General features: G+C 44.3%; 1 protein-coding gene across 1 annotated transcript in view; it reads left to right on the forward strand.

The window, feature by feature from the left end:
• The window catches only part of Vps13d (vacuolar protein sorting 13 homolog D), a 250,567-nt gene that overhangs the window by 136,626 nt on the left and 90,954 nt on the right, over positions 1 to 22,987 (forward strand). The window contains exons 54-62 of the mRNA XM_008849943.3: positions 20 to 128; positions 3,601 to 3,764; positions 4,990 to 5,098; positions 8,472 to 8,651; positions 9,760 to 9,876; positions 11,414 to 11,563; positions 17,954 to 18,103; positions 18,948 to 19,044; positions 21,237 to 21,385. Of these exons, the coding sequence (XP_008848165.2) occupies positions 20 to 128; positions 3,601 to 3,764; positions 4,990 to 5,098; positions 8,472 to 8,651; positions 9,760 to 9,876; positions 11,414 to 11,563; positions 17,954 to 18,103; positions 18,948 to 19,044; positions 21,237 to 21,385 (1,225 nt within the window). The remainder of the gene's footprint in view (positions 1 to 19; positions 129 to 3,600; positions 3,765 to 4,989; positions 5,099 to 8,471; positions 8,652 to 9,759; positions 9,877 to 11,413; positions 11,564 to 17,953; positions 18,104 to 18,947; positions 19,045 to 21,236; positions 21,386 to 22,987) is intronic.

A 22,987-nucleotide genomic window follows, 5' to 3' on the forward strand; every position in this document is an offset into this window, starting at 1 on the left:
CTCATTTATTTAATCTTAGATTGCAGGAGGGAAAAGGAAGGCCTGTGGCTTCCCACAAAGCAGTTACTTGCGCAGAGCTCGTCCTGGATGTGTCACCAAAGACACAAAGAGTCATTCTAAAGAAGAAGGTAAGAGCCCTAGAGACTGGAAGTGGGAACCAGGAACTCTAGGACCATTGCAAGGAGCTCATCCCCTCCAGAGCCTTTGTCCGCTGAGGAAATGGAAACTTGTGGGGATGGCCTGGGCTCTGACCTTGTCCTCCTTTACGTCTGTGCTTGCTGCTGAACCACAAGCCCCTCTCCATTGTCTTTCTAGGGAGAAGTTAGTCCTAGAAACTGCCATTTGTGGTTTTTGTTATTTTCTTTTTCTCTTGTATCATATCTCTGAATTACACAAAACTATGAATTAAACAAAAATGTTGTACTGACAGTTCCCCTTTGCTGTTGACCAATCAACATGAAAGAGAAAGAGTTGAAAGAGTTGTCCATTCTCTCCAAGTGAACTTAGGGAAATGTGTCTCTGTTAGTGGACCTAGATTTTGGAGGGAAAGGCAGTAAAATCTGGCCAACAATATTAAAACGACGAGAAGATTAGTTGTAAATAATTGAAACTGAAACACGACAGACGTTTGGGGACAGAGATGCAGCGGCCACTTCCCCAGGAGGAAGGCCACTGGTGTGGTCATGTGGAACACATAGACCTGAAGAGTCTGCATAATTTAAATCATACAATTCAAAAGGAGCCCTGACAGAGAGTTTTTGCACTAAAGTGTCACCACATGTGATGGTAATGTAACTTGGTTGTCATTGGTTTGACTTTGAGGTTATGCAGCGCTGGACAGATTTCTAATTGTCTAGGGCCACCGCACCCGCCCACCCTCAGTGCACACTCAGCCTTGTGGGCTTTTTCTCCCTTCCTCGGTCTCATCTAAAGGTTTAGGGACTAAATTGTTAGTCAGAGGGAAAAGGAACCCCAAGGAAGATGGTCCACATCCTTTTGTTTTTTCATCTTTTTGAGACAGGGTCTCCCTGTAGCCCCAGCTGTTCTGGAACTCACTATGTAGACCAGGCTGGCCTTGAACTCAGAGATATCCACCCGCCTCTGCCTCCCGAGTGTTGGGATTAAAGGTGTGCACCACCACACCCGGCTCCATCTCCATTTTTTTAAAAGATATTTTATTTATTTATTTTATGTGTATACGTGTATTGCCTGCATGTGGGTAAATGTACCTGTGTCATGCAATGCCCATGGAGAACAGAAGAGGCTGTCAGATTCCCTGGAACTGGAGTTACAGACAGTTGTTAGCTGCCATGTGGGTGCTGGGATTTGCACCTGGGTCTTCTGCAAGAACAGTCAGTGTTCTTAACCTTGGAGCCATCTCTCTAGCCCCATCTCTATTTTTTAAGTAGGTGTTTTGGTGGTTTCCAGCTTAGCATGGGTAAGCTGTAGAGACATCCCTGAAGGATAGCTTTCCTCAACTGGGGCTCTGGGCTTGACTCAGCCTGCGGCATTTGAGATGCTTCCAGTGTTGGCTTGGTGCTGTGGGTAGATGAATTCTTTTACTGTGAACACAGGCAAGTGTGTGGGAATGGGAAATGCGGCCCACTTTCTTGGGGACACAAGAGTCAGCAGCTCTCAGCAGAAAGAACAGAGTACTGTTCTTGGTTCAAGTCTAGTATTTCCCATTCCTTCAGACTTCACTTTTCTACTGACTTCCCAGGTATATTAGAAGACCACTAAGATAATGTACATAAAGTGCTGTGTTGAGATGTCATGGTCATAGTATAACATGTTCATGGAAGCCAACCCTGTTGCAGACGCACACTAGCACCTTGTATTTATTACACTCATCATAAAAACCAAAGAGGTAGCCTAGTTCATCTCTTTGGCAGTCAGGAAACAGGCTGTAATGGATTAAGTACCTGGTATAGGTAGCTCACTTTCTAAACTAGCTCAGCTTTTAGCTATCTGTGCAGCTGGGGCTCAGATCTTGTCATTTTGACCCTGATATTCACATTGCACCCTTTGGCTTCTACTCTTTTAGTGTGTAGAATGCAGGACTTGGGTGTAGCTCAGTAGAAGAGTGCTGCCTAGCTCTGGGTTCCATCTCCAGCTCTTGGGAAATAAAAGAATGTAGAACACAGAAGACTGTCTTTCTGTCTCATGAGTAACTTGTGAATGAGTTGGTAGGACCCAGAAGTATCCATTGCTGCGGTGCAGCACCTATGTGGTGGGAGTGTGTATGACTGACAGTTGTGACTGGAGTAGACAAGTCCTTGCAGTCATGCAGGTTGCGTTAGGGAGGCAACATTACAGAGCAGCTAAGTGGCTCTGGAATTGGACAGGCAGCTCTTGGTCAGGCTGCCTGCTAGTGGGGAAGTACTTCTTCTCTTTGAGCCATAACTTCTTCCTCCATAAGGATAGTGGCAACATAGACCTCTGTGAATTGTTTTCAGGGTTAAATGAGTTGCTGCCCTCCGACCAATACCTGATATGTAGTGAGTTCTCAGTGGGTATTATCACTTCTTGTGTAGAAAGGACTAGATTCTTTGATCTGGAAACCTCGCTGTATTTAAATATTCCAGCAAAGAAAAATGTGTTGAAAATTTAAAAGCAATCAACTAAGTATAACCTTTGAATAAAACCATTTTAATAATCAGGGGCTAGAGAGATGCTCAGCAGTTAAGAGCACTGGCTGCTCTTGAAGAGGACCCAGGTTTGAATCCCAGCATCCACATGGTGGCTAATAACTGTCTGTTACTCCAGTTCCAGGGGATCTAACATCTTCTTATGTCCTCTGTAGGGATTGCATGACACAGGTGCCCTTACATATATGCAGGTATATACATATACACACAAAATAAAAATAATAAAATATTTTTTAAAAACAAGTTAATATGTGAATGGAATCAACTTGTAAACCTTGGCATCAATGTGGTATAATATGTACCATCATGAACACTAGAAGGGGTGGACCACTTCTGGCGAGTCTGCTTTTCTGCAGGTGACAGGATTGCCAATGGTTAGATGTTGTCTCACATATAATGACCCCTTCTCTGAGGTCAAGGTGTCTGAAGGCATCTGAAGCAGTGGTGACCATGGGAATATAGCCAAGGTAGAATATTGCTGAACCTTCAGATTTATTTTTAAAGGGAAAATACTAGATATAAAAAAGGAATGGTTTTTTAAAAAAAAATTTATACTATTTGTAGTTTTGGGTTGTTTGGTTCAGGAGTTTAGCGTATGGGCCTTGAGATTGTTTTGTTAAAGTGCTTATCCCATAAGCCTGATGACCTGAGTTTGATCCCTCGATGCCACAGTGGGAGAAGAAAACCAATTCCTACAGATTATCCTTTGATCACACACACACTGTGGCACACAACATGCTGGCACTCAAACATAGACATCATGTACCATGGGAATAATAAAGTTGACTTTAAAATGGGAATCTAGCATACTTTATGTGTTTTAGTATTTATATGATGTGTCTAAGTCCGGCTCTGACTGGAGACTTCCTCAGCCCTCACAGGAAGCTCTTAAGGTGCAAAGCTAGCTGGGGCCACATGTGATGGCACCTTCAGTCTCTGTGTTTCCCATCAGGAACCAGGAAAGCGCTCTCAGCTCTGGAGGATGACGGGAGCAGGAATGCTGGCCCACGAGGGCTCTGCAGTTCCTCACAACCCCAACAAGCCCTCAGCAGCGCGCTCCAGCGAGGGGTCAGCCATCCTAGACATTGCTGGACTGGCTGCTGTGACAGACAACAGGTAATTTGCTGGGGGACTTCTGAGTCAAGCTCACTGAGACTGAGGAATTCCACCCCACAATAAGAGTTCCGTAAACCCTTGTAAGAATTTGTGTTTTATATTTGTAAGTAAGAATGTGTCTTTCTGGCAGTAGCTTGTAGGCTACGGACACTGTAATCTGCCCACTTTTCTGATTCTTCAGAAAAGCATGACCTCTGCTTTCCTTCCTTCTCTTTTCTAAGCATGCTTTCCCTAGCACTCAGCTGTCCCTACATTTTGGGTTTCTTTACTTTGTCTAAAGCTCCCTTCCGCTGGTCCACCATGTGTCCGACCTCTCTGCCAGCTTAAAACAACACGGCCTTTCCCCCTTCTCTCCTCTTCTCCTCCTCAGGGCACCTGCTGAGATTTAGTTTGCCTGCCCTGGAGGTTTTTCCTTTAAATTCTAATAAAACTGTCCTTAAGCTTTTAAAAATTAAATTTTTATATTTATATGTTTTCCTTAATAGCTGAAACCTGTCAAATTCTCAATCATGAATGTTGGACTTTTCATTTAATTTCTTAAAAAATCATTATGAAGTGCCCATGCAGACGTAAAGAAATGTGGTAAAGTAAAATATTTCCTGGGAAATGAGTGAGCGTTTCACGGGAACGCCGTCTTCTCTTGCTCCCGAGAAGTCAGCAGTTTGTATTTAGATTTCCTATTGTTCTATTGTTTTCTATTGTTAAAATTTCCTGTTGTTGAATCATTTAAGAAAAATTAATTTAGTGAGACTATTCTGGGGTGTTTTTGTAAGTAACTCCCTGGATTAGAGTCAGCCTAGTAAGCTTAAGCAAGTTATCTTAGTTTGATAAGTTACTTGATTTGTCTGCGTCTTAGTTTTTCCATAAAATCTGTATATTTGTTTTCAGTTGATAACCTTATTTCCAAAATAGTTAAATACAAAGTAAAGAATTGAAAAATGAAATAGAAATGTCTGTCAAGAAGGCTTTAGCTGCTCAGTAGACATCCCTTCCCAAACCTCACAATGCCTGCCACTGCAAGGCTTCAGGGACCCGTTCAGAACCTTTTTTCTGTTCAGTCCTCCCTCCTCATGGAGAGGCTCCAACTACCATGCCACTGACGCGGGCTTGCCTGTTAGATTTGCAGGGCGGGGAACCTGAAGGAGGAGGAGTATATCCTGGTTCTCACATTCTCTTCAGGCAGGACTTGCTGACGCCAGAGAATTCATTGCATTCCTCTCTCCAGGTATGAGCCGCTGATGCTAAGGAAGCCAGACCGCAGGCGCAGCACAACACAGACGTGGAGTTTCCGAGAGGGCAAACTGACCTGTGGCTTGCATGGGCTGGTTGTCCAGGTCAGTAGCTTTTGATAACCTCAGCTGCAGCTCAAATGGGTTGAGCTTTCTTAAAAACAGTCTCATCTAGGTGACATACAATGAGTTGGTCAGTGGGAAAAGTTAATCACACATCCATACTCTTCAGTCACTCTACCTTTGTTAAAGGCAATCAAGGGGCTACTATGCATCTGTGTTATTACATGGAGAGTGGTCTTCTAAAAACATTTAATTTTTAACTATGTGTACCTATGTGGGAATATATACATGTGTGAATGCAGGTGCCCACAGAGTCTGGAAGAGGGTGTCAGATCCCCTGGGGCTGGACTTGCAGGTGGTAGTGGGCTACTCAGTGTAGGTGCTAAGAGGCAAACTTGGGCTCTCTGTGAGAGCAGCCTGGAAGAGGGTGTCAGATCCCCTGGGGCTGGACTTGCAGGTGGTAGTGGCTACTCAGTGTAGGTGCTAAGAGGCAAACTTGGGCTCTCTGTGAGAGCAGTAGGAATAGATGAGCCTTCTCTCCAGCTCTGCAGGAAGTGTTATTAAAGATGATATGCACAAGAGTGTTAGGATAGTTACATTGGGTGGTGGTCTCTCCCTCCCTCCCTCCCTCCCTTTTTTCTTTCTCTGCATTTTTGTCCCTGATGACATAAAATATCCATGTACTTATTAAAAGAAAGAAATTAAAATAATCTACTAGAAGCCCAACGCTAAGGTAGGTGGACTAGTTTAAGACCCCTGAAGCTAAAGCAGATTTGGGGTGTGGGGTTGTATATTTATATTGAATTTTTGTGTATCTCAAACACGACGTCTTAATCATCTTTATACCCCTGTCCCCATCGGCACCCTCCCAGAGCCCCCCCCCCACTGGATTTCATTCATTCTGTCATTTATGTTAAGGCCTATTGAGTCCAGGTAGTGTCTCCAGATGTCTCTCAGTGCAAGTTCATCCACTGGGGTCTAGACATCCTATCTAGAGTTCCTCCCTTAAAGAAAATCAACTCTTCCTCACTCAGCAGTAATCAACTGCTCAATAGTTATTTGGCTAAGATTGGGGCCTGCTGCCCATTTCCATAGTTCTATGCTGTGTTTTTGTTTGCTTCAGTTTGCATGGGTCTTGTGCATGCTGTTACCATTGCTGTAGGTTCATATGAACAAGGTCTCAGGAGCCTGTAAGACTCTTGTTTCCATATGATCATGCACCACGTCCCCTGACTCTTAATCTTTCTGACCCCTCTTCCGCAATGGTCCTTGAGCCCTGGGTGGGTGAAGTTTAATATAGGAGTCCTGTCCAAGGACCCACACTCTAAAGCAGATTTTTATAAGATACAAGAGTTGGTCATGGGCTGATACACTCTTGGTTTTGTGTATTGCTGCATCCTTCATGGTGTCAAAATAAGCATTTTATGGTAGCATAAACATCACAGTCACAACTGCTAGACAATTTCCTCTGTCCTCAACTCAGCCATTCTGTTGCATAACATATTTCCATGTACTTCATAAGCAAATACATGTTTGGAAAATTACCAAGAGTTTCAGTTTTCTGCCCTTTCTTGCTTTGGGTTGGTCATGAGCCCATGGACCTACATGGGCAGTTGGGAGGGCAGCTCCGGGGGTGGCAGATGAAGCAGAGCAGGAAGGTGACTGCACAGCTGTCCCAGCCTGTGCCTTGCAGAAAGGGAAACTCTTGGGATCAGGCCTGTGATGGAGCCCACTTAGTATTTCTCTCCCTGGTGGAGTCAGGCTGTCCTTGTGTGGGGAGACTTGTCCAGGGCAGTGTGTAAGGCCATAAGGATCCTCTTCTACTTGGTGAGATTTATTTTCTTTATCTCTGTCACCCCGAGCTTTTCTCATCAAAGGCAAGCTGCTTACTTATGTGGAGTGCACATCTGGAGTGGATTTGAGATTGTCAATTAGCAGTACAATTCAGGCTTCTAGAGGCGAGAGAGGGCTTGTTGTAATTGGTGGGTTCCAGGTCTGACCCTGACTTGACTTCTGGTTGTTTTCTTTCTCTTTTTTTAAGTCTATGTAATTCTAATTTTCTTCGAGTGCTTTTCTCCTCTAAATCCCTTTTGGGTGTTTGTTGTTTCCTAAATCTATTTAATCATTTCTTTGCTGTGAGGAACCCTGGAATCACAGTATTTAGGAGAGCAGAATGTATCTGGGGCAGGGAAGCCAGTTTGTTTCAGTCTTATGCTAAAGACCACTGAAGGCATGAAGCCTTTTCTGATGCTGCCTGCCCTCACTATGTTATGTATGGATTATCTAACTTACTGGTTCCAAGACTCATTCTTTGTATCCTATAAGCCAGCTCCATGCTTCATTTTCACTACTCATTATTTAAAAACCAGCAAACGGTCAGGCATGGTAGTGTGTACCCGGAATCCCTGCACACAGCAGGCAGAGGTGAGAGGATGGTGAGCTCCAGGCCGGCCCAGGCAACATGGTTTTGTCTTGAAAGACAAAAGAATTGAAACATTTGTCCTCTGTAGCCCATGTTGCTTTCCATGAGCCTCATCCTGGTGACCTACATGTGGGACACACGGAAGAATTAGGTTTTTTTCCCAAAACTTGCAAAACTATGTTCCTAAATGCATTGCATTTTAGAAGAGGCACCAGCTGTTGGATATCTGGGTGGTTTGCTTAGGTGTCAGCCCTTGGGGAGTTTCACCCTTCCAGTTTGCTTTCTATTGAAAATCGGAGCGACAGGGGTGCTTGTTTGATTTTCAGTATTTTGGGTTTTCAGGCAAACCTCGACAGTAATACTCAAAGAAACAAAGGTGACTTTGGCTACTTTAAAAAGACTTTTCAGTTATTAAAATTGATTCTAATGTAGATTAAGCCACGCTGGGTGTGGTGGCACACCTTTAGTCCTGGCACTAACGAAGCAGAGCCAGCAGATCTCTACACAATCCAGACCAGCCTAGTCTACAGAGTGAGTTTCAGGCCAGCTGAGACTACAGGGAGACTGCCTCAAAAAAACAAAAGGTAGCCAGGCATGGTGGCGCACGCCTTTAATCCCAGCACTCAGGAGGCAGAGGCAGGTGGATCTCTGTGAGTTCAAGGCCAGCTTTGTCTACCTAGTGAGTTCCAGGCCAGCTGGGGCTTCTGGGAGACCCTGTCTCAAAAAAGACCAAAAAAAAAAGTAGAATAAACCAATATATTTTATACATGAAATGATCTCTTGTGTACATGTGTGTTTCCCCACATTGATGCTGTAAACTTCCCATTTTACACAATCCTACTATTTTCCTCTGCAAGACTGAACAAGTCCTAAATGATCATGATTCTCCGAAAGAGAACTTAAACTCAGTCACTTCTTTAAGACAACATGTTAAATTGTCGAAAGTCTGTACTTTGGCCTTTTCTTGAACATCTTTACTTCAATGTCTTTTAGGCTAAAGGAGGGCTTTCTGGATTGTTTGATGGAGCTGAAGTTGTTCTTGGTCCTGACTCATCTGTGGAGCTTTTGGGACCAGTTCCACCTGAACAACAGTTTATTAACCAAAAAATGAGGCCTGGTTCTGGAATGTTATCCATCAGAGTCATCCCAGATGGACCAACTAGAGCACTCCAGGTGAGAATTCAGAAGAACTGACAAGATTTATGTCCTTTCCCCCTCCACATAGTCAGTCATTCAACAAGTATTTCTTGAGCGTATCTATGCTGGATGTGAGGGTATGCTGTCGTCATTTGAAACATGGGGCTATCCATAAAGTTGTTATGAGAGCTAGAGGGGACATAAATGTAAGAATGAAGTATAAGCAAAGTGTAAGTAATCTCAGCATTCAGGATGCTGAGGCAGGAGGATCACTATGAGTTTAAGGCCAGCTTGGGCTACATAGTGAGACCTTGTCTAAAAAGTATAAGAATTAAAGAAGATAATGCTGAGCACAGTGCATAGTAAGATGCATTGTAGAGACAGTGGTTTTTCCAAGGCAATCAGGAGTTGACAGGATCAGGATTTATTTGAGATGACCACATTGGCTGCAGCTTGTAAAGTTGCTGTAGGAAAAGACTCAAAGCAGAGAGAGCCCAACTGAGGTTCTGGCAGTGATGTGGGGCAGAGATGATGCTGTGGAGCAAAGTGCAAGGTATGCCTGGGGAAGATGGAAAGGGGCAAATCCAAAGAAAGCCAATTTAGTGATTAGTGACTGAGTGTGGGGGCCAGGCTTGAGTCAGGGATAGCCTCCGAGGCCACACAGAGCAACACGTGGGAGTCCACACCACCAAGCAGAAGGCAGAGGAATTGCATTGGCTTCTGCTGAGCTTGAGTACTTTCATGATTCTGTGTGGCAATGTCTGGAGCTCAAGACCAGATCTGTGTTGGAGATGTGGATTTAGCAGTCTTAGTGTGATTAGAGAAATAGGACATTGGAATGTCATGTGACCATTCTGACACAGCACATCACACTCCACACCATGCCCACTAATACCACTTCACAGAGCCATCTACTCACAGCAAAAATGACCACACTGCAGGGTCCTGACCCGCTCTGCAGAGGCCCAAGGTGTCTAGCTGGAGAGTGCCGTCAGGACTCAGAACCACACTTGCTTCATTATTGTCCACATCTTGCCTTAGCCATGGGAAACCATTCTCTTCCATGGGACTTGGCATAGAGTGACTCCTGACCTACACAGTTGGCATGGATGTGTGAACCCTCTTGTGTTTCATTTGACTTCAGATAACAGATTTCTGCCAGCGGAAAAGTGACCATTCATCATATGAAGTAGAGGAACTTCCCATTACTGAGCAAGAGCTGCAGAAACTAAGGAATCCAGACACGGAGCAGGAACTGGAAGTATGTTTAAATTTTTTTTTTTTTTTTTAATCTTTTTGAGACAGGGTCTCCCTGTAGCCCCAGCTGGCCTGGAACTCCCTATGTAGACCAGGCTGGCCTTGAACTCACAGAGATCCGCCTGCCTCTGCCTCCCGAGTGCTGGGATTAAAGATGTGTACCACCACTCCTGGCACATTTAAATTTTTTTTTCAATTAAAAATTTTTTAATAACTACATGATTAGAAGAAGCATTTCATTACAGCTTTAACATATTCAATAACACACTCCAGAGCAAGAGTACATCTCTTTCACAAGTGGCTGTAAGTTTCTAGGTTCACAGTTGAATTAATACAGTTATACAATATTGAACTCAGTATAAGCCCCCATTGAGAGGCCTGCAGGTCCTGCAGGCCCAGGGAAGCAGAGCACATTTAAATTTTTTAAAGGGGCTGGAGAGATGGCTCAGTGGTTAAGAACACTGGTTGTTCTTGCAGAAGACCCAGGTTCAAATACCAGCACCCACATGACAGCTAACAACTGCCCATAACTCCAATCCCAGGGGATCTGACAGTCTCTTCTGACCTCTGCGGGCATTTCATGGCACGGGTGCACTTACCTACATGCAGGCAATACACGTATACAGAAAAAATAAAATAAAAAATAAATTAAAAAAAGATTACATTTACTCTGTGTGTGTGTGTGTGTGTGTGTGTGTGTGTGTGTGTGTGTATGTGTATATGCACATGAGTGGAGGTCAGAGGACACTTTGCAGGAGTTGGTTCTCTCCTTCCACCATGTGGTGTACTGGAGATGGAGCTCAAGTCGTCAGGCTTGGTGGCAAGTGCCTTTACCCACTGAGCCATCTCACCAACCCAGGAAGTAAGTTTTAAATGCTACAAATTTATTTTCATAATCAGCAATTGGTTGAGAATTTTGTTCTGCAATTGTGTTTTCTTTCTTCCCTGAGTGAATTCTGAGTGTGGGCTGTCACTGCCCTGTGCTTACTGTTCTGTTAACACAGTGCAACTGTGTGATTTGAAGTTACGTGAGTGATTCCTAGAGCTTAGGTGGATCACAGAGTAAGAAATGTTGCTAAAGTAAGGTGACAAAAAAGGAAACTAAATGATCCGAGTTTAAATAGTATTAAAAGAATAAGAAAACTTGATTTTTCCCCCTATCTGACCTCTTTGGGAAGAAAGTGACAAGTTTGCATGAAAAAGCAACCTTATGTAATCTGTTCAGTAAAGCATGTTTTTAAATCAAATACCTGTGTAAGGCACTGTGTCAAATGCTGTCGAAGTACACTGAATTGCCAGTTAGGAGTTCACATCCCAAACAGGGAGAAAGATTCTGGAACAATCTCACTCTGCTTTGAACAGCACCTTGGGTGTTCTGGGTGAGGTGTCCTTATACCCTTCAGAGTTCTGGCCTGGTGTGGGGGGGTATCTCTAAAGCAAAAGGCTTTGAGGGAGCAAAGAGTAGAGGAATCAAAAGCTTTCATTTCCAGGGACTCCTGGCTACCAGTTTTAAACAGTTGGCAATGTTTGATTTCCTTCAGGTGCTTGTGCGGTTGGAAGGTGGAATTGGTGTCTCTTTAATTAATAAAGTCCCAGAAGAACTGGTCTTTGCAAGTCTAACGGGAATCAGTGTCCACTACACCCAGCTGGCAACCAGTCACATGCTTGAGCTCAGCATCCAGGATGTCCAGGTACTGGGTAGAGGAGTCTTGTTCTCATGTTGAGTGTTCATCCAGGTTTGGTGTCTGGTGTTCCGGAACACTCAGTGCTTTGGAGAAAGTATCTTTTTTGCCTTTTTTAAAAAAAATAGATTTCTTTTTAATTATGTGTATGTGTGTATCTCTGTGTGTATATGTGCATATGAGTGCTGGTGCTTGTGGAGACCAGAGCTGTCAGATCCCCCTGGAGCAGGAGTTGCAGGTGGCTGTAAGCTGCCCAGCATGAGTGCTGGGAAGCAAACTTGGGTTCTCGGAAGAGCAATATGTAGTCTTCACTGCTGAGCCTTCTCTCCAGCCCCTAGAGGAAATACCTGGTTATGGTTTTTCAAAAGAATCAGCCTGTAATTTCTACCCACTTTTGTCTTAATAGTTTTTTTAAAAATCTAATTAAAAAAATATTTTAGGGGCTGGAGAGATGGCTCAGTGTTTAAAAACACTGGCTGTTCTTTCAGAGGACCAGGATTCAAATCCCAGCACCCACATGGCAGCTAACAACTGCCCATAACTCCAGTTCCAGGGGATCCGACGGCCTCTTCTGTCCTCTGCGAGCATTGCACAACATGGGTGCACTTACCTACATGCAGACAATACATGCATATGCGTAAAATAAAATTAATAAATAAAATATTTTATAAAATTTTTAAAAATTTATTTATTATTTTTATTATATGTATGAGTGCATTGCCCATGGAGGTCAGAAGTAGGCATCATATCCCCTGGAACTGGAGTTAGGGACAGTTGTTAACCAGGATGTGAGTGCTGGGAATTGAACCTTGTCCTCTGCAAGAGCAGTCAGTGCTCTTAATCACTGAGCCATCTCTTCAGCCCCTAATTTTTTTATACAGAAGAATTCCAGATAGTCTAGCTGGTACATAAATAATTTAGAAAATAGTTTAGTCAAAAAACTCAAAGTTTTCCATCTTTTAATTTTTAAAATTTTATTACTGGGTGTGTTTATGGCAGGGGTAATGGGAGGAAGCCATGCCACAGTATGTGTGTGGTGGTCAGAGGGCAGCTTTGTGGTGTCTGTTCTCTCCTTACACCTTTACATGGGTTCTGGGAACTGAACTCAGGTTGTGTAACTAGGATCGTCAGACCACTCGCTAGCACCAAGTTTCTCATCTTACCAATAGAAAAAGAAGAACAGGGAATTGTATAACTGTCATTGGAGGAGTTGAGGTTCATCATAGGGATAAACAGCCAGGTCTGGACTTGTACTTCTAGGCAAGATGAAATAACTGAGACCAGCTTCACTCTCCCACTGGAGGCAAGCCCCAAATCCACAAAAAAATAAGGAGGCAGCAGCTTCAGGACATCAGACCTCAGAGATCAGTGACTTCAGTGAGATAGCAAATAAAAGAGGTGAACCCTCGGCTTACTTAGCTTGAGAACTTTCCAAGCCACAGGACTGGGAGAGAAGACAACAGAGCCCTGCAGAGTGGATGCATTGAGAAGGCAGAACTGAGCATCCATAGAGACCAGGACAGCTCTGTCTAGGTAGTGTGTCCATGAGAGAGTGCACACAGGAAGAGATTCTGCAGAGTACTGATCCTTGTACAGAAGCTGTTCATCCAGGAGACTCTGAGCCGCACCTGCTGCCCACCGCGCCTGCTGCCCTCACGGGCTGTGATGGTGCCTGTCCCCTCCAGTCAGACTGGAAACCCTGGAGTGTGATGGGAGGTTGAGAATAGTCTCAGGCAAGTCTTGCCTCTGTGGTTAATTGGCCCCAAACTGAGCACTGCTCTGATCTTGCCTTGCAAATCATAAAAGGAAGTTGTGAAAGGATCAACGTTTCCAAAGAAATTAACTATGTCCCTGAAACGGCTCAAGAAGATTTACTAGAATACAAGAGGTTCCAACGCCCAACAAGGGAAAAGACACAGTCTGTAGCCCATCAGAAACTGCTGAGTGTGTGAGTGAGCAGGAAAGCACCTGAACAAGGAGAATAACCCTTCAGAATGGACCCAGTGCTGCCACAGCTGTTAGAACTTTCAGAAGACATTAGAACTGTTATTAGAACTGGTATTCTGTGTATTCAAAACATCAAGTAGAAAGCTAAAAAACAGAAATGAAATTGCAATGAAAATGCTACTGGATGTATATCATAGGCAGCTTGATAGGACTGCAGTTCATGTCCATGGTTCCACATCTGAGAATTCAGACAACCCCAGATCAGAAAGACTTTTTAAAAAATTGAGTCTGTGCTGAATATCTATAACCCTTTTTCCTTAGCATTTCCTAAACAAAGTATAGCGACTATTTCCATAGCGTTTATGCTGCATGAGGTACTCCAAGTCACTTAGAGCCTGTTGAAGGTGTGTGGGAGGCTATGTGCAAATGTTAACACTATTTTATATTGGACTGGACCATTCTTGGAATTGGGGTGCAGTTGTCTTGGAACCTGCTGCTACTGAGGCACACCATAGTCAGGTTACTCAAGGCCATCAGTAAAGCCCTTCATAGGTAAAGTCACTGTGCACAAAGGATCAAATAGATGACAATAGATTTCTTGCCGGGAACAATGCAGGGTGAGAGATGGGAGTCACATCTTTAAGAAGAAGGTGGGCAGAGAACTACATTCTAGAAATCTCCCAGAAAGATTTGAAAAGACTCTTTTCAAAACCAAGAGTGAAGAGGTTTTTAGGCAGAGAAATGATAGAATTCATTATCAACAAACCACAGCGTCCCAAATGGCAAAGAACATCATTCAGCAGACAGAAAATGGCACCAGTGGAATCTGAATCAGCACAAAGTAGAGAGGGAAACCTGAAGTTATCACAGAGCTAAACGCAGAGTTGTGCTTCCTAAGTGAGCCTCCGCCAGACAGAAGCTGCTTAGACAGACCTAACAGCACCATGTTTTGGAATCTATTCCTCATATAAAAGTAAAATGCTTAACAATAGTGTAGAGACTAGAGGGGTGAAATGGAAGTATGTCACTGTACTTTTACACATGAAGTGGTTATGATGTCAGTAATGTACCCAAATGTATTAGAAATACTGCCAACTCTGAAAAATAGTAATAGTTGTAGGTAATTGGTATTCAGTAGAATTATAAAAAGTGCTCAGGTAATCCAGGAGAAGACAGAGACTGGGGAAACCACAGATGGAATGAATAGCAAACTTAATGGCATCGATTAGCTGTCAGCTCAATGTAGATCAGACCGTGTGAAATTCAAGGCCCAGTTGTCACCAGCACAAGGTACACATCAGTGGGACTATAATCCTAGCACTCAGGAGACTGAGGCAGGAGGATCACAAGTTCAAAATCACTGTATGCTACATGGGAGACCCTGTCTACAAAAATAACAACAGAAAAAACAAAAACGGAAAAAGATATACTCCACCGACTCGTCGTAAGGAAGTAAGGAAGTAGGAGTTGTACTGATTCATGTCAGAACAAACCTCAGAGCAAAGATTAGCAAGGATAAGAAGGTAATTTCTTAATGATATGAGAATTAATTAATCAAGAGGACATGACACGTTAGCATTGATATGCCTAATCATAGACTCCAACCTTTTGACATTGTGACATGTGTCATCTACAGAACTCTTGCTTGAGAACTGTGCAATTGAGTTATAAAAGGAAGGGAGGGAGGGGAAGGGAAAGGAAGGGAAGAAGGAAAGGAGAGAGGGAGGGAGGGAGGGTAGGTCGGTCTAGAGAGATGGCTCAGTGGTTGAAAGCACTTACTGTTCTTCCAAAAGACTCAAGTTCAGTTCCCAGAACCCACATCAGGCAGCTCTAACTCCAGCTCCAAGGGGAATTTGATGGCTCTGCCCTCTGAGGATACCTACACTCACATGTACATTCTCACACATAGACACACAGACACACACAGACACACACATACACACACACAATTTAAAGCTTTAAAAAAAAGAAAGCAATCACAAAATCTCCTGTCTTAAGTTTGATTTTGTGTTGCACTATATTCATAGCTGTCCTTGACAGAATGCAGCCTGTAAACTAGGAGTTGAACACACCTGTATAGAATTTCAAAAACACATGGACGAGATCCAGTAAGGTGCTTACTGCCAAGCCTGAAGACCTGAGTGTGATACCTGGGACCCACATGGTGAAAGGAAAGAACACTGCCCTCCACACACACTGTAGTGTGCACCCATGCACACACAGTAAATACATACATACACATCCACACACAAATAGTAAAGAAAAATACATGGAAGAAAACGTGAAAGAAACAGATGAACAATTACAGCCAAGGATTTTGACACTGCTTTTGAGCGACTGGCTGGTGGTCAGGGATGTGCTCGGTGGTGGATGGTGGCTCGAGCAGCATGGCCTGCCTGCCATAGTCTGGGCTATAAACAGGTCTCAAGAAGTCAAAAAGACATTCAGTATTTTCAACCACAGTGGAATTAGAGTAGCAATAATAGAGAGATAATTGGGAAAATCCCCATGACTACTTGGAAGATTACATACTTATAAGTAACTCAGATTAAAGACAGGATCAAAACCGAAGGTAGCAAATCCTTTGAACTGTTGTAAACAGCACCCGTGTTTGTGGAGTGGCACACGTTTACAGCACTGCATTTTCTGTTATCTTGTCTTTTTTTTTTTTTTTTCCGGAGCTGAGGTCCGAACCCAGGGCCTTGCACTTGCTAGGCAAGCGGTCTACCACTGAGCTAAATCCCCAACCCCACATCTTCTGTTTAGTAAAAAAGGACTTAGAACAGTGAACTCAGGTATCAGAAACTGACTACAAATGTGGACTGAACATTTATACCCATGAACACACACACAGACACATAAAGATGGAGGGCACTAAACACAAACAAGAAAAAATTAAAGATAGCATCAGAAATCCATGAATTCGAAATTAATGTTCAAGCTGGGCGTGGTGGTACACACCTTTAATCCCAGCACTCAGGAGGCAGAGGCAGGCGGATCTCTGAGATCAAGTTCCAGACCCGCTTCAAATCACAGGGCAAGTAGATGTTATGAGCTCAGTGGTACAGCACTTGCCTCAAATGTAAGAGGTTCAGGGTTCAATCCCAAGAGTCTCTCTGCCCCAAATGTGGAGAAAATAAATAGATTTCAGGCTTTACTATTATAACAGTGCTGGGGACATCTTTTTAAAGTAGGAAATACAGGCCCTATTCGCAGGAAGGACTGAGTCTCATTTAGAGAAGAAAGCAGAGTCAGTTGTTCTCAGCTACCTTGTATAGGCAGAGGGTTCTTGACCTGAAATGCTCGGAACCAGAAGTGTTCCAGAGTTTGGATTTTGGAATATTTGCATATATTTGGGATGGGATCCAGGTCTAAATGTGCAGCTTGTTTACATTTCACAAGACCTAATATACATAGCCTAGAAGTGCTTTTCTATAATACTTTTAGCACGTTTATGCATGAAACAGTTTCATGGTATGGAATTCTCCCCTCCAAAAGTTCTGGATTTTAGAGCATTTTGGATTTCAGAGCGTTTTTCTGACTTTGGGAAAGGACAAAAGAGGGTAGAGCAGTCGAAGAGCAAGGTTATAGCACGGTTCCACATACTGGATCAGCTAGGGAGTGATGCCTATAGCCAGTGAGTTCTCACGGAGCAGCAGCTGTGTACTAGGTACTGTCTTGGCTCTGGAGACAGAGCTGTGACTGAAAACATGTTGTCTCTGTTTTCCCAGACCTAACACCTAGGAAGGGCGTCAGTACATACATGATGAACACTGACACCCTGTGGTGACTCGCTGAAGGAATGGCAAGGGATGGTTGTACCTTAGATGAGTGGCCTGGGAAGGGCTTCCTGAGAACTGAGCCAAAGCTTCAAGGCAGAGAATGAGCAAACTCTAGAGAGAACACTAGGAGCTCAGGAAGATGATTCAAGCATGAATTTGTACTCTGGCTGCTTTCTGCAGAGTGCACTGTAGGGGCAAGAAAGAGGTAGAAAAAGTACCAAGAGGCTCCTGCTCCCTGTACTTGAGGGCCACAGAGGGATCGGCAGCACCAGCTCTTGCACCACTGCTGGGACATAGTAGAAACGACATTGAACTCAGGTTGTCAGTCTTGGCAACAAGCTCCTTTACCCTCTGAGCCACCTCGCCAGACCCATTATTTTGGAAACACAGACTCACTGTGTAGTCCAAGCTGACCTCAGGCTGTCAGTCCTCCTGCCTTTTCTTTCCAAGTGCTGGGGTTTCAGGTGTGCACCGTCTTGCCCATTACCACCACCACCACCACCACCACCACCACCGGTCTTTGGTGAGAATGTTTGTGTAGTTGCTGTGAGGAAGCAGAATGGCCACTGGACTCTGAATAGCATATCGAAAGCATCAGTCAAAGGTAAAAATGGCAACTCAGTAATTTGTCTGGTTTTGTTTTGTGTTTTGTTGACTTTTCATGCCCCAGGTGGACAATCAGCTCATTGGCACCACTCAGCCCTTCATGCTCTATGTGACCCCCCTGAGCAACGAGAATGAGGTCATTGAGACGGGCCCTGCTGTGCAAGTCAACGCAGTGAAGTTCCCCAGTAAGAGCGTGCTGACCAACATCTACAAGGTGGGCTGGCGAGGAGGCTGGGGGCATGGCATGTAAGACACAGACTTTCTCTCTCACAGCCAGGTCACAGAGCAGCAGCACAGGGTGTGCATAGAGGTGGATCTCTAGGGCCAAGTCACATGGGACTTAGGAAAATGAATAAGACCACCTTGTATCCTTGGTTGTATTTTCAGTGACCTTGAAGTTGAACTTGTGTCCGAACCCACAGAGACCAGAGTCGTCTTTCATCAGGGTGAAGAGGTATCTTCTAGACTGCTTCCATCTAGTTTCAAAGACTGAGCAGGCTAGAGATACTGAAACAGAGCTATGAAGGGTCTGACCTTGGGACAGACACCATGCTGTGTAAACAGCCAAGTTGTTTATAAAAACAGAGAGTTCAAAAGACAAAAAAGCTCTCTGACCTGGAGAGGTCCCCAGGTATAAGCCAGCTGTAAAAGTGGGAGCCTTCTTTCTGGTTCTTTATCACTAATGCTGTTGGCACCAAGCCTGCTTGCAGCCCTCCACCACAGGCCCAGTCATGCAACTTAAATGAGCTGCTGAGGTCTGAGCACAGCACCCTGGCATGGCAAAGCGTCTACTGAACATTGGAATTCTGGTTCACTGTAACAAGGCAAAGGGAGGTGAGCCAGAAATCATTTGACTTTCTCATTAAATCACACGAGTAAAGAAACCATGCCATGGCATTAGGGATATTTATTTAGAGTCAGGGCCTTGCATGCTGTAAGCCTCCTGCCTCAGCTTCCCTAGTAGCTGGAACTGCAGCCCCCTAAGCCTTGCTTGTTGGGGTCTTAGTGACACACATGTTCTAGTGTTCACCTGTAAACCAGAATTTCTTTCTCTCTAGCATCTGATGGTCACGGCGCAGAGATTCACAGTACAAATTGAGGAGAAGCTGTTGCTCAAGCTGCTGAGTTTCTTTGGCTGTGACCAAGCAGAATCAGGTAAGCTGAACACTCTGCCTCTGTTTGGGATTGGCCCACAACAGCATATGTTAGTCCCTGGATGCCAACCAAGCTGGCTCCAAACCTCATAGCCTGAGCTAGCAAGCTAAGGTTTGCGATTCGGCCATTCCCTTTTCAAGATTGCTTGTTGTCCAAGTTATGTCCACCAACTAGGCAGCCCGAGAGGGTCTTTGGTGTCCCAGTTGAGCAGTTGGCCACTGGGACACAGTGCACTCTTCCTCTCTGCTTTCCATTCTTTGAGCCCGTTGCTCTGGGATAACGGAATGATGTTCATCATTTAGCAGACTGCTTTGTTTCCAACCTTTGTTTATAAAACAGAGTCAGAGCCAAGAATCAGAAATCCCTTTGGCAGTTCCTTTGGTTTAGTTCAGAAAAACAAAAATTGTCCTCAATTCATTGACTTCTGACATCCATACCCTTGTGCAGTAATGTCATTACAAAGGTTTCTTGTTACTGTATTCTCCTTTGAGTCAAATACACTACCAGAAAAACCTCAATTTCCAGGAAAGAACTTCACTGTTGTCTTTGTTTTAGCTTGCTGATCAAGGCCTTTCCTCCTGCCCTTGGGACCACATCTACAGCTAAGAGAGAAGCCAGTAATGCATAATGTTCAACCTGTTTTTTAAGATTTATTTGTATGTGTGTGTGTGTGTGTGTGTGTGTGTGTGTGTATGTGCATGTGTGTACCACATGTGTGTACGTGTCCACGGAGGGCAAAAGAGGGGGTTGAATCCTCCCTGGAGCTGGAGTTACAGGTGTTGGTAAGCTGCCGAACATGGGTGCTGAGAACTGGGAGAAGTAGTAAGTGCTGTTAACCCCAAGCCATTCTATGTAGCCCACACTACCCTCAAACTCATGATCTTCCTGGCTCAGCTTTTTGAAACCTGAACTAAATATTGAGCCTGAAATATCCGTGGGAATATGTGTGTATTCATGTGTAAACATACCCGCAATGTAAGAAAAATATTTGTTATTTTTCTGTTATTTATCCCTAGATTTGGAATTCAGCTTTAAATTTCCAGCAACACAAAACAGAATGAAGTTTTAAATGTCTTTTGGATTGGCTGGGGATTTTGCTCAGTGGTAGAACATGTATGGCGCATATATGAGGCCCTGGGTTCAGTCCTTGATACTGCAGAAAGAAGCAGGGGGAAACATGAAGTGCGAAGAGGCAGATTTTGTCAGTTTAGCACCAGGTTTTCCTCTTTGGCTTGGTCTCCAGTGTTTATTTGTAGCCACACAGCCATCTGAAAGCCTGCAGCCTTCAAGTCTTTCCTGAGAAAACTTAAGTTTGGTGGGCCATGCTTGTCTAGTGTTTTCTAAGTTCCTGTTAACAGTTCCTTCCCAAGCACTGTAGAGGGTTTGGGCTTTTGGAAAGGCCTTGTCTGCTTTTCATTGGAGCACCTCCTCTGCTTTCAGTAGCCAGTTCGACAGCGTGGATAGGCAGGGCTCCCTTGGAGAGTCCTTCTTCTATAAGTAGAACTGACAACAGTTATACCAAGTACCTGAGTGCATTCTCTCTGGTTTTCCTTTGGAGATACAGGAAGTAAGGGGATGCTTACCTCCTGAATGGACGCAGTGCAGCCTCAGGTGCAAAGAGTACTTTGCTGTTTTAGCCCTTGTCTGCCCTTTTTACTCATGGGTAGCAAATTAAAACAATACCTTGATTACCTTGCTTACAGATTCCCATCGCTTGGGAAGGATGCAGCTGTGGATGTAGCTGTGTGAGTTCTTTGTGGCCTCGCTCCAGTTCTTTTTCAGGTGTTATATTATTCAGAGGCATTATTTAATTGTTGAGATTGTTCTTTTTGGTTCGGCTCCACTGCACTCCAGATCCTTATCCGGATAGCCTGAAATAAATGCAGAGAACCTGGGTCATGGGAATAATAACAGTAGTTTTGGAAAGTCTGTGGCCAGCAGACACACCTGTGACCTTTGGCGCTCCAAGATGCTATCTGCCAGGTGGCACAGAGTCACAGGTTAAAAGAGGAAGCTAATCTACTTTTGGATAACCAATATAAAAATTTGCTTTTATATAGAAATGGCATCAGGATTCTGTATGCATTATTGAGCCCACGAAAACGAAGAGAGAGATGGTCACGTTTGTGTTTAGGTTTGCAGTGGTGACACCTATTTGAATCAAGACATTTTTACTTTTACTTTTGTACCAGAGGTGGAAAAATATGATGAAAACCTCCATGAAAAGACAGCAGAGCAGAGGGGAACGCCAATTCGATACTACTTTGAAAACCTCAAGATCAGCATTCCCCAGATCAAGCTGAGTGTGTTTACCTCCAACAAGCTGCCATTGGACCTTAAGGTGAGCTGATAGCAGACACGTGTTCCAGAGTGACTCTCCCTGAGACCTTTCCAGTATCTTGATTTTTTCTGTCTGGAATTAGCGTTCATAGGACGTAGCTCTGTTACTGACTTTTTGGAGGATTTGGACTGGTTTATTGTGCTTGATATAATTGCAAAGGATGAACACTAAAGGACGTAGCACCCATCTGCTCTCTGGGTAACTCCAGGCTTACCTCAGAGCAGTGGAAACCTCTTTCCCGGGGCTGTTCGTGGTCTTCAGAGAAGGACCAGGACAGTCTCTTCCTTTTGAGCTGCGCTCCCATTTCCCTCTTCCTCTCTTCCAAGTTCCTGTTTGTCCTGGGATGTTTGTCACTAGGGAAGTCTGGCACCTCCAAGGAAGACTTGGCTGTAAGCTCAGAGATGTGACTTCACACAGCCATAGGATGTGACACTCCTACTGACCATCTTGATGTGTACTTGACATATACGGCCTGAGCACCACCTCCATTTTCAGCAATGAAACATTTTAAGGAACAGCGAGGGCTGCCATTCAAAGCCAAGTCTCATTTTCCATTGTGCTGTGCTGCCCCCTAGAATGCAAGGAGAAGACTTGAGGCCCATGCTTCTCCCAAGAAGGTCTGTCTCTGAACAGGAATAGTTGAGGTCCTAGCAGATGAGTAGGGAACCTGTAGTACTGGTTTCTGGGTTAGGTTACAAGGCAGGCTTGGTGTGCAGGGCTCTGCATGCATGCACAGAGTGCAGCTGCATCAGAAGAGGCTGTGCAGCTCTACTCCAGCCTATTGCTGTGGTGGGGGAGTATCAACCCAGTGCTACCAAATCTTCAGATTTTTAAGGAGGAGCTGGAAATCTGGATTTTTATGTGGGATCTCCTGGTTTTTATATGTTGGCAGCCAATTCAAGTTTCTTAAAAAAAAAGAAAGAAAAAATCTTATGAGCCTAGCAGAACATATATGTGGGTGCCTCATGTGCCAGGGCCTGCCAACTCCCAACTTCTAAAATAGACCTACAGGTGATGGGACAGTTGTCTGGTTAGCCTCCAGGAGTGATGACTCGAGAGGAATGCAGGTAGGGGACAGCAGCTGAGAAAGCCAGCCTGAGCCAGGGGCTGCATCCTGAGAAAGGCATGGCACCTCTCTCTCACCACCCTGCTGATTAACCTGCCTTAATTTCATGTTTCCCAGGAGGCCAGAGATACTTATAATTAGCCTGGGAGTGAGGGGAAAGCCATGGGAAAACCACTGTCTTGCTAATATCCACAAGTATCCACTTGACTTATGTGGCCTTTGGAATGAGTTTGTTTGATAAAGTCTGTTCCCCCAGAATACTTGGCTTCCGCCCAACAAACCAAATGCTAAGCATTTCCTGCAAGTAGAAGACTTCTTGTTTTTAAAATGATCTTATTCAGCACAGACCCTAACCATTCCCCTCAGAGCACTCCCAGTGGAAGTACCCAGCTCCTGGACCCCTGGCACTGATGCCCTGAGTGCTCTTCATGAAGTGAACGGGGTCCTTCCAGTGACTGCCTCCTCAGTGCTCTGTTGCTAGAATGTTTTTTCAGAGTACTGTTAAACAAATGATACAGCACAGCCATGGAAGGAGA

This window comes from Nannospalax galili, unplaced genomic scaffold (assembly GCF_000622305.1).
Source record: "Nannospalax galili isolate Female #2095 unplaced genomic scaffold, S.galili_v1.0 scaffold1225, whole genome shotgun sequence".
NCBI classification, from domain to species: Eukaryota; Metazoa; Chordata; class Mammalia; order Rodentia; family Spalacidae; genus Nannospalax; species Nannospalax galili.